This window comes from Prosopis cineraria, unplaced genomic scaffold (assembly GCF_029017545.1).
Source record: "Prosopis cineraria cultivar Desert tree isolate PC_DT_omini unplaced genomic scaffold, ASM2901754v1 PC12, whole genome shotgun sequence".
Classification (NCBI taxonomy): domain Eukaryota; kingdom Viridiplantae; phylum Streptophyta; class Magnoliopsida; order Fabales; family Fabaceae; genus Prosopis; species Prosopis cineraria.
The window spans coordinates 1,457,406-1,469,250 of NW_026555343.1; the positions used below are offsets into that span (position 1 = coordinate 1,457,406).

Sequence of the window (11,845 nt, forward strand, 5' to 3'; positions counted from 1 at the left end):
TCAAGTGTTTCAAAGCTTCCTTCGAAGTGTTCAATAGCTTTCAGTGTTTCAATGATTGCCATTTATATACTTCCTCCATCTGCTTGATTGATTTAAGTCCTAATTATTTTTAAAAAACGCAACAACAAAAAAACAAAAATCTATATATTTTATATTTAAAAATTAGTTTTTACTTTTCAATATCACCCTCAATTAATTGCCATGAGAATGGAGATTGGAGCGTGTGTGTGTATAAGGTACGGGTATAAATTAATTTAATGATTATTTTTAATATAAAAATATCAAGCTTTGAACCCTTACTATAGTTGATGAAAATGCATCTGTCACTGACGATTTAATAATAATAATAATAATAATAATAATAATAATAAGTGATGTTAATGCATTATACATCCCTCCAAAGTTGTTGTACACAGTTCACAAACTCACAAGTTCTGTACCATAGGAAGATCATTCTGCAAGACTGTAACTATATAATAGATAAAATGCATCACAGAATATTATGATAATTAAAAGTTTTGAATTATTAAAATTAAATTAAATTTAAAATAAAAATTGTGCGGATTAAAATTAATTTTTTTAGTAAAAAAAATAAGTTCAAATAATAGGAAGCTTCCTCGAAGCTGCACACTTCGTCGCGTATATAACTTGAGTACATGGCACACATCACGGTACGCCCCCAGCTCCTCCTACCTCGAGAGTCACGGGAAATACATGCAAGCCTCTCCCGCCTTCTTCAACAATAACAAAACAGCCAATCTTCCACTCACTCTTCTCAGTCTTTTCTTTCTCTGAAACCAACCAAGAAGCTTGAAAATGGCGTCTCACCAAGAAGCAATCAGGCTCATGGAGAACGGAAACTTCAAGGGATTATCGGCCGGAAAGGAGATCATGAGGCATGGCCGTTCCGCTCGCAAAATGTCCTCTTCCTCCTTGCGCAAGAAATCTGACCCCAGGCTTGTCTCCAAAGTTCGCTGCGCCTTGCTCCGAAATTTGCTGGCCAATCTGCAAGAGGTCATTCTGGGGACTAAGCTTTCCGTCCTTTTCCCTGCGATTCCTCTCGCCATTGCTGCTGATTGCTATGGATTCTCACAAGTGAGTACTCCTGTTGCTTTTCCTTGTTGAATCATCATCACGGCATTTTTAGGTTTTGTTTTGCAGGCGGACGGATGTAATGGGAGGGTTGAAAACCGGTAATGAAATGGATTCTCACGGATTTCATTCCAATCATGGCAAAATAATGATTTGCCTCATTGCGTGTTGAATTATGCTCATACCGATTATAACCAAAATATATCATTAAATTTCTCGACGCACTGGTTAAATGATTTACCAGTTCAATCAGTATTACTTGAAATTTAATACTATATTGAAAACTATAGTTGTCTTATTATTATAAGGCTAACCGCTTAATCACGCGAGAGCACAAGAGCTCTTGGATGGAAGTCTAATTACATGCCAAATATATATATATATATATATATATATATATCCGTCTTAGAGAAAAACAGTCTTAAATATTTGATATTATATACTTTTATAGATATACATATACAAATATATACTCCCTCTACTTTTAATATAAGACCAAACTTGGGGAAAAAATTTTAATTCTTAATATTAGACAAAGAGCAATTACTGTTTTTTTTAATTTTATCCCTTAATTTATTTATTGTTATTTGAATTTCCAGAATATAATTTATTATGGTTATTAATTGCAAAAAAGATAAAATTAAAATTATATGTCTTTTAATAATTTCAAGAATATAACTGCCTTTTTTCAATAAGCTTGAAGTTGGTTAACTCTGTATTATATTAAGAATTGGAGTAGTACATAACACAACCTGATACAACAATAAATGACACGAAAAGAATGGAGTGTTTGAAAATATTAAAAACCATGGCTTTGAATTCTAAAATTAAGTATTAAATTTATTCAAACAGGCACCATCATATTGAAACTTCGTGAAGCGTGCCTCTTTTACAATTCCAATAATATATACAACGTATAAAAAATTTAATTTAATACTGATGGGGTATCTTAGGATTTTGATGAATGGCAATTATGCTTTTTTTTTTTTTGTTTGCCAGAAATGAATGGCAAGTATGCTGGGTATTGAAAATCTGCTGGAATTAATATTTAGTAATTTGCACATGAAAATGATACTTGTAGTAATTTGCTAGTTTTATGGCTCACTATCTGCAGCCCTGGGTTTTTGCGTTGAGCTTGCTAGGACTTACACCCCTTGCTGAACGAATCAGCTTCCTGACTGAGTAAGGAAATAAATTCCATCAATTTTTTATTATTCTCTTCATTCAATGTCTAATATCTCTGCATGGAATTAATGCTGATTATATTTAATTTTCTGTTCCATAATTATCATGCGCAGGCAAGTTGCTTATTACACAGGCCCCACAGGTATGATCCTTCTTGAAATATAATTAAATCTAATCCTTCTTCAGTCTCTCAAAATAAGTCTTGATTTTTACTTTTTCTTAAATATAAATCTTAATAATACAAATTTTTATTTATAATTAATTAGTATTTAATATGTTTTCAAAAAGAATTCTGGATAGAAAATATACTATCCACCCTTAAATTTTTATTAGTACATGCACTCTTACCTATAATAGATGGTAGAAATGTCAAAAACTATTATATATATATATAAAGTATTATGTAAGGTAAAAAAATTAACTCTTAAGCTATATATTTAGAAGTGTCTATAATTCTAAACTTATTTTTTGTATAATTTTTTCTTTTAACATTTGAAAATATCATAATCGAATCCTTACTATTAATAAAAAATTTTGATCATTTATTAATTAAAAAAATACCAAAATGGACCAATAAATTTTTTTATTCTTTTCTATAATTTTTGAGTTATTTTTTATAATTTTTAATATTTTTCTGGTATTTTTTGGCCTAATGATTAAAGTTAGTTTTTATTAATCATAGAAATCAGATTATTGAAAAAGAATACGGTACCCAAAAATAAATGTACAATGGAGACAAGGACCGATAATTTAGAGCTCAATTTGTTCATTTATGTACTCCAGACGATAGAAATTACTAGTACGATTCCAGGGCAGTGTTTGAAGTTCTCGTCATTTCATCATTTGTTAGTTATCACAAATTCGTGTGGCAGCAGCAGCAGGCAATCCATATATATATATATATATATATATATATATTTTTTAGCCGAAAATCTCGTTCCTTCTTTTAAAGAGAAAAAATGAAGATAATTTTCAACAAATTGAGTTCTCGACCAAAAATTAATTTAAAAACAATTATTATTTTCTTATATATAACTTTAATTTTTATAAATGAGAAAAACATAAATCAACATTTCAATTTTTATAAAAAAATATTTAGAAATTATTTAATATATTTTTAGTTAAGAGTATATATGGGATTATTATGGTTATTTAATAATTTTTCTTTCTATTTTGCTATTATTTTCATTCTACCAAATTCTAAAAAGTTGAATTTTTATAATATACTGAATATTATTTCATTCTATTTATTTTTATTTTTGTTCACAACTTTATTTTCGTAAAAATTAATTCACAAACTAAATAAGGTGAAGCGTTTGTCATTATTTCGGTTTTTTTTTTTGGTCATCACATTTTATCTAATACCATGTTTTTGGAATTTGTCAAATCAATGAATCCGCAGGATTAGAAATAAAAGGAAAAAAAAAAAAGAAGGTTGCCTCCAAATCCACGAAAAAATTAGCATTAGCAAAGCAATGCTCTAACATATTTTGGGTGCGACTGATTATCATTGTTTTGGAAAGTACTAGTAAATATAGTGTCAAAATTATTGAAATTGGTCCTCTATGTTGCTGATTTACAGTGGGAGGGCTTCTGAATGCGACATGCGGAAATGCGACAGAGCTGATAATAGCAATATTTGCTCTCAACAACAACAAAATAGCTGTGGTCAAGTATTCTCTCTTAGGTTCCATCCTTTCAAACCTTCTCTTAGTCCTTGGAACCTCTCTTTTCTGTGGTGGCATAGCAAACCTTTCACAGCCACAAAAATATGACAGAGTAAGTCCATGCATCCCATTTTAGCTTTATAAATATAACAGTAAAAATGTGACAATTAACTGCATCTTTTAAGGGCTTTTTTTTTTTTTTAATCAGAGAATGTAGGTTATTTAGGGTAGGGGAAAAAGCACTCATTTTTCTTAGACCTGGTGAAATGATGACAATAACTTATGGTAACCATTGAAATGTGTGTTTTGGTTATCTATTATTTTGCAGAGACAAGCAGACGTGAACTCACTCATGCTTCTGCTGGCATTATTGTGCCACTTGCTGCCAATGTTATTCAGATATGCTACTTCCTCAACTGCTCTCGCTTCAGACCCATCTCTCCAATTATCAAGAGCTGCAAGTATTGTCATGCTGGTTGCATATTTTGCTTACCTTATATTTCAACTCTGGACACATCGCCAATTATTCGAAGCCCCGGATGTAAGCGATCGACTTCCTAAACTATGAAATATATATGAAGCTGCCTGTTATTCTAAGATGTACTGTTATGGCAATATCTAACCAGAAATAGTCATCTCAGGAGGACCAAGATAGCGACAATGTTTCAGAAGAAGCGGCAGTGATAGGATTCTGGAGTGGGTTTGCCTGGCTGGTAGGGATGACTGTGATCATAGCATTGTTGTCTGAGTATGTGGTAAAGACGATAGAGGTAATTAAACATCATTTTGAATTTGTTCTAAAATGCATGATTATATTAGGCATCTTTTGAATGGAGACGTGTTAGGTAGGAATGACCTCAACCCCATGCATGTGAGAGAGAGGAAATGTGAAACATTTAAGTCCCACATGGGTCATGTTTTGTGCTATCTTCAAGAGCATCTGGAATGATCTTTCAACATAATAAAGGATCAAGTAGTGGACAGACCCACCTAATAATATGGCTGAAAGCTGTACATTTTATCCATGATTTAGCACTTTTTGAGTCTTGGCTATTGTAATTACTGATAACTACGATTCCTTCTCTGAACAGGATGCGTCAGACTCGTGGGGTCTGTCTGTCAGCTTCCTCAGCATAATTTTACTACCAATAGTGGGCAATGCAGCTGAACATGCAGGAGCAATCATTTTTGCTTTCAAGAACAAGCTGGTAAGAACTTGAAGACTTTGGGAAATTCCAACCTCAATTTTAAGATAAGGTTCTAAACTCTAACCTATTTGCAATTCATGGCTTTATAGGACATCTCTTTGGGTGTTGCTTTGGGCTCTGCAACTCAAATTAGCTTGTTTGTGGTAAGAATTCACCTACATACATAAATTAATGAAGTTTTTTCATTCAGATTTCCTTCGTGGGTTGGTAAAAGACAGAGAAATGTGATCACAATGTAGGTTCCCTTTTGTGTGATTGTTTCTTGGATAATGGGCAACAAAATGGATCTTAACTTCAACGTCATTGAAACGGGTTCACTTGCTTTGGCCATTATAGCAACTGCCTTCACTTTACAGGTAAAAGTTACTCTCATGTTTTGACTCTTTTAATCTCATTCTATCTTTTGAATATTCAAACTGATTCTTCTTCTCTCTGAAATTTGAATAGGATGGAACGTCCCATTACATGAAAGGTTTTATTCTCCTGCTCTGCTACGTTGTCATTGGGACATGCTTTTTTCTGCAGAGATCACCATTCAGTAAGTTTCATTAGCCTATGCCTTTCTTGTGCATGATTAGAAGTAAATGTTGGTTGGTGCTATGTGTAAGGAAAGAGTGAAAGGATATATATCCCATTGAATCAGTAAAGATGTTGATGAACTCAACGAGTTAAAGTTGTTTTTTAGATCAGAAAATGGTTGATGAAAAGAAAGGTCTCATAAATCTCCTTGATACCTCAAGCTATTCGGAATCTAAACAGTAATTTATATCTAAAATTTAATCTCATTTCTGCGACAGACCAAGCTCATCTTGGAAACATGGTACCTAAATCAACAACCGATGCAGTTTTCACAGCTTAATTTGTGGTAAGTCCATGTTCTTTACCGTAAGTAGTCATTATTATCAATGTGACTCTTCAACTCACACAAACAATTTACATTATTCTATCATTTTCTTTTATTTGAGTCTTGTCCTATATGTCCCATTCCGCAATGTGGATCTCAATGGAGGAATTTGATAGCAGGCTCATGGTGATCTCTTTGGATTGCCTCCTTGAGGATGAGGTGAAGGGAAAAGCAGAATCTAAACTCACAACAGATTCAATGGATTGGTTATTCTTTGATTCCAATTCGTATCTTTCATTGTCTCTAGATAGAATTGCTTTGCGAGGAGCTACTTCATTGCGGGCTGTGTAGAGATCCCCTCGAGCTAGTATTTGGTTGGCGTGATATTAATTTTCATCTTTATATTATCACAGGGTTGTATCTATATATATATCTAAGGGGTGTTTGCCTCATGTATTGCTATGTATCAGATCTCAATAATTGAAAGTTGTTCTTCGGCGTTCTATACCAAGTTTTGAAGCTTTATTCATTTTGATCCCTACAGTCTACATTCTTGAGCTTTGCTGAATCTCTTGAAGCGGCAAAAAATTTGGGTGATAATTGATTATGAAACAAAAACTGAAAACGAATTATTAAGAGCCTATTTATTTACTCTTCTTAAAAACTGTTTTTTTATTTTAATATTTTTAAAACAAAAAACTTGTTTGGTTAATGATTCTTTAATTTTTGTCTTGAAAACAGTTTTTAATTTTTTGTTTTTAAGTACAAGAAAACCAAAACAATTTTTAGCTGTTTCTATTCTTTTTTTTTTTTTAAGTTTCACAGAGAAAAAGCAGGAAACAAGAAATGAGAATTGTTCCATTAATGGCAAACGTTGTATCTTTGTCCTGATAAAAAAGAATCACCTATCTCACAAATTTATAAAACTGTTTTTGGATTACTATTACCAAACAAGTTTTTCTTTATTTGTTCTCAAAAGCAGTTTTTAAAATTGTTTTATAAAACAACTTTTGAAAAAAAAAATGAAAACAACAACAACCAAACAAGCCCTAAATCATTTGATAGTTCAGCTACTGAAATAAATAAAAAAAGTTATTGGAAATGATTGTTTTGATCTTTAAAACTTGACAAAAGGACTTCTCTGAAACTTTTAAATTCGTTTTCCTGATAGAAAAGAGTGAAATATAATAGATTAAAAAAATAAAGATAAAAATAAAATGATCAAATAAAATATGTGAACATAATTATAAAGATAAGAGATAATTTTATTTATGAAGTTGGAAATTATAATTCATAAAATTTTTAGAGGGTATAATAATTTTTACATTTAAAGTATATATTAATGAATTTTATTAGGTTTGTTATAAAGGAAAGAGTAATTTACTTTATTGTTGTCTTGATTTTTTAATTTAATTTATTTTATTCTTTTCTAAAAACCAAACAGAATCTTTTGGTAAGGATAACCTTTTGCCGTTAATTATTTTATTTTACTAACAAAACATAATATTTGACTAATTAAATATCTCATCTTATCAAACAAAAACTATACCTCCCTGGAATTGTTTCTTAGAACAGAATAGAGAAAATTGTATCTAATGAGCTTCCAAGAATGTTAGAACTTGTGTGGCAACCTCTTTTAAAAATATTTTTTTTAAGCCAAAAACCAAAAAAATTATTTGACGTGTTTTTAAAAAAGATTTTAAAAAATAAAAAAACTAAATATTCTTTTAAAAAATAGAAAAATGAAAAAATATTTTAAGTACTTTGAAACTATTGTTATTGAAAATAAAAAAATGCAAAAAATATTTTTTATTATTATTTTATTTTCAAGACATGTTCTATAAAATGTTAATTTTTAAAATATAAAACAAAAAGTTTCAAACAAGCTTTTGATTCTATTATAATTTTAAATTAAAAAACATGATTTTTACACAATATTTTATTTTAATTTCTTAAATTTATAAAATATTTTTTTAATTCTTTAATTTTAGTATTATTAATTTTATCACAATAAATTTTTACATAAAATTTTTAAATATTAACAAAACATTATCAAATATTAATATATTAAGTTTAATTTTAAAAAAAAATAATAAAGATTGACACATACAAAATTATTTGCAACAAATAATTTTAAGGTTAGAGGATTAAAAAGATACTTTACAAAATTAAAGAATCAAATTAAAACCTTATATAAAGTTAGAGAATTAAAAAAATACTTTAATCTTTTTATATTTATTTATTACATTTTTAATTCTCATTTTTACATTTCCAATATTTAGGCTTTTAATTTTTGAATAGTTATCACAAATGTTTTTAATTTCAATTTTTTATGTTTTTAATACTTATCTTTAATTTTTTTTTGCAGTATTGACAATATAAAAATAATATTGCAAGTATAAGCTATTACTACCAATAAATTACAAAATTGACTACTAAATCTAATGAAAAATGTTTACTAAAAATTAGAAAAAAACGAGTGCTAAAAAATCTGAAAGATAAATACTGAAAAATTAACATTCAAAATTTCAATTCTCACATGACATTTTGTTTTAATTTCAAAATTTGAAAATAATTAATATTTTCAGATGGTCCTTAAATATCGTTTTTACAAATGTGTCGTAGGCGTAAAGTGGAAAACAGAGTTGCCTAGTTGTTGCTCCTTCCGGGGCGATCATTTCCCATCTCAGACGAGGAAGCTTTCGACTTTCTTCTGCTTCGTTGTCGATCATCTTTTATTATAATCCTGTGGTTGTGTTTGTCGTTAGTTAACAATTTTCTGGTAAGTGTAATCGAGAATTTTTGCAAATTTCGTTTATTTTTCAATCTTGCTGTGGGGTTTGCTAGAACCTAGAGCTTTGTAGGTTTTTCATTTTATTTTTCGATATTGCTGAAGTCCTGTAATTTTCATGTCGTTGGATTATTGTGCCTGTACTATGGATGTTTTCGTTTTTGTTCATGTTACCTGATTGAGCTCCTGGGATAATGTAACTGGTAGATGGGAAAGGTCAAATTTGTGGAACCTGAGTGTAATGTAGACTAGTAGAGCCATTTCTTAGAAGTTTTCAAGGCAAATATTGTCTTAAGGAGATGGGTTTACCGCGTTGGAACAAGATATTCGAGGCTCGACCAAGCTTTACCCTTGATGAGAATCAGGAAAACTGAAAGAGTTAATAGAGAGGGATCATTTGCTTACCTTCTTGAATTCTTCCTCGATCACTGAACACTTTTAAAGTAAAATTTTATTAGTTTCATTAGCAGAACTTACATAGTAGTTAATGCTAACCAACTCTGCGACTGGAATGGTTTTAGTGAACTGTTAAATTTCTGTTTTCACTAATGTGTTTGTAAAAGATTAATCATGAGTTATAAGCTTCTTTCTTTATCTTCTTTCATTTCCTTTAGATTGTGATTCCGCAGGATGCAACTTTCTTTTAATCATATGTAATAGTTGGGTCCTTTTGGACCTTTTCTATAACAACTTATTTAAGAGGGATGGGACTTTAAGAAGCCAGATCCAGCTTCCTCCAGTGGCTTCAGCCATGGTATTGATACTGAAAGACTTGAATAATTGAAGTAGTTTTTTGAAATCTTGCTTGAGTGCTTCCACCATCGCTTTCTTCTTCCTTAAGATTGAGAAGCAGAATTGTGATCTTTTGATGAAAAGGAGTTGAAGACTTGAAGTTTATGACCTTGTATTTCCCCAGGGATCTCTGTTTGAATCATAACAAAGGATGGCTATTCTCCTTAGGGTAACCCTAGGGAGGTTTCATTCAAGACACTCAGAAAATATTGCTTGAACAAGAGCTCCATTTTGATCCTTTACTTCCTTTGCATTGCATGTTTGCTTGTCTAAACAATGGTTGACCATCCCTCTTGAATTGACTTGTTATGCCCTGTACAGGGAGTCTTCTTTGGAGTCGGGTTTTGTTGGGTTAGGAAGCTAGCATATGTAGATTCTTGTTACAAGAAATTGTTAAGCTCTCACCCTGCCAGATCCCTGTTATTGGGTCTTGTTCAATAAGATTGATTTTAAACCACTGTCAAGATTTTATCTTGTCTTATTTTCTTAGCCTTCCAATTACATCTAAGCAGTGCCTTTATATTCTTTTACCATTAAATTCCTATTATCATTTAATTTGGTTGACCTCGAATTAAGGTATTTTTTATTTATAAAGTCTCAGTACTCATGAATACCGGCAGCTCTTAAGTTTAAACAAACATTCATAATCTCAGGCGTTATTCCTGAACTTTTTTAGATGTGTATGTTTCTTAGACTCATTTGGTTTATGGAGTCTTTAAATTTCTTTTTGTGTAAATCCACATTAAAAATATTGAGGTTGGGTGGCTCTGATTTGTCAGTGCTTTTAGTTTCTCTAGCTTGACCTGAATTATTTTCCTTGATCTTTAACCATGAACATCTATCCTCTACTTTCTTGGTGTTGCTTGTATTTATAGTGTGATTAAGCCTTGTGCTTCAGTAAAATGATTTTCTGTCTATCTCTGATGAATTTTTATTGACTCTTAGAGTTAGGACTGATGTTTGCCCAGAAGAAGGGTCGGGAGACTTCATAGTAGCATTTTTTTAATGCTGTGTTTTTCTTGCTATAACTTTTTAATTCAGTTTATAACTTTTTTCCCCTTAGCTGACAGTATATCATATAGATATATCAATTTTTTTAATGTTAACCTAAGATCCGTTTACAAGGAAATATTTTTAATTCCTATATTTCTCCTTTTGCTTTGAATTAATTGCCAGATATCAATATGTCTCGAAGATATGATAGCCGTACAACCATCTTCTCCCCTGAAGGTCGTCTTTACCAAGTTGAGTATGCAATGGAGGCCATTGGCAACGCAGGTACTGCCATAGGGATCTTATCAAAAGATGGGGTTGTCTTGGTTGGTGAGAAAAAGGTAACATCTAAGCTTCTGCAAACCTCAACCTCAACGGAGAAGATGTATAAGATTGATGATCATGTTGCTTGTGCTGTGGCTGGTATAATGTCGGATGCCAATATCCTAATCAATACTGCTAGGGTCCAAGCACAACGCTATACTTATGCTTACCAAGAGCCTATGCCAGTAGAACAATTGGTTCAATCCCTCTGTGATACTAAACAAGGGTACACACAATTTGGTGGTCTTCGGCCATTTGGAGTCTCATTCCTTTTTGCAGGATGGGACAAAAATTTTGGTTTTCAACTTTACATGAGTGACCCTAGTGGAAATTATGGTGGTTGGAAAGCTGCAGCTATTGGTGCGAACAATCAGGCAGCTCAATCAATACTTAAACAAGATTACAAGGATGATATCACAAGGGAAGAAGCTGTGCAACTTGCTCTTAAAGTACTCAGTAAAACTATGGACAGCACAAGTTTGACATCAGATAAGCTCGAATTAGCTGAGGTTTTCCTGTCACCTTCTGGAAAGGTTAAGTATCAAGTTTGCTCGCCTGAGACGCTGACTAAGCTTTTGGTGAAGTCTGGGGTTACACAGCCAGCAACGGACACTGCCTAGTTGGCAGATCCATTGTTGATGCAGCTCAAACCATCCATTTGGTTTGAAATCTGGATTACCTAAGCCTTTCTGTAATGTTCTTTACAAAATAGGCCATAAACTGTTCGAATGATGTTTCAGAATTGTTTAAACTAATGGTTTTCGATATCACGTTTATTTTATCATATTCTCAAAACTCAGCATTTTAGATTAGATCTATTTAATCTATTACGCTTTGGTTTACTTATTTATTTGGTGCGTTGTAGTTCCTAAGAATCAAGACTTTGAAGGTAGCCTATTTTTCTTGGGATGGCAGCTCCGAAATGTGAGGGCTGGAGGCATCGGCTTTA

At 31.5% G+C, this 11,845-nt stretch overlaps 2 protein-coding genes across 4 annotated transcripts; both read left to right on the forward strand.

The window, feature by feature from the left end:
* Positions 1 to 662: 662 nt before the first annotated feature.
* On the forward strand, positions 663 to 6,507 carry LOC129288568 (vacuolar cation/proton exchanger 3-like). Of its 3 annotated transcripts, none has more exons than XM_054925203.1 (12): positions 663 to 1,095; positions 2,207 to 2,274; positions 2,391 to 2,419; positions 3,860 to 4,056; positions 4,273 to 4,485; positions 4,586 to 4,714; positions 5,036 to 5,152; positions 5,242 to 5,295; positions 5,392 to 5,508; positions 5,600 to 5,690; positions 5,950 to 6,017; positions 6,118 to 6,507. In XM_054925203.1, the coding sequence occupies exons 1-11, from the start codon at positions 817 to 819 to the stop codon at positions 6,009 to 6,011; spliced, it is 1,356 nt and encodes a 451-aa protein (XP_054781178.1). In that variant the 5' UTR covers positions 663 to 816; the 3' UTR covers positions 6,012 to 6,017; positions 6,118 to 6,507. The 3 variants fall into 3 exon arrangements, with proteins under 3 accessions (XP_054781178.1, XP_054781177.1, XP_054781176.1); XM_054925202.1 differs by having other exon boundaries at positions 6,173 to 6,507; XM_054925201.1 differs by having other exon boundaries at positions 6,176 to 6,507.
* A 2,112-nt stretch (positions 6,508 to 8,619) lies between these two features.
* On the forward strand, positions 8,620 to 11,680 carry LOC129288657 (proteasome subunit alpha type-4). Its single transcript, XM_054925346.1, has 2 exons — positions 8,620 to 8,778; positions 10,756 to 11,680. The coding sequence occupies exon 2, from the start codon at positions 10,764 to 10,766 to the stop codon at positions 11,514 to 11,516; it is 753 nt and encodes a 250-aa protein (XP_054781321.1). The 5' UTR covers positions 8,620 to 8,778; positions 10,756 to 10,763; the 3' UTR covers positions 11,517 to 11,680.
* Positions 11,681 to 11,845: the final 165 nt, after the last annotated feature.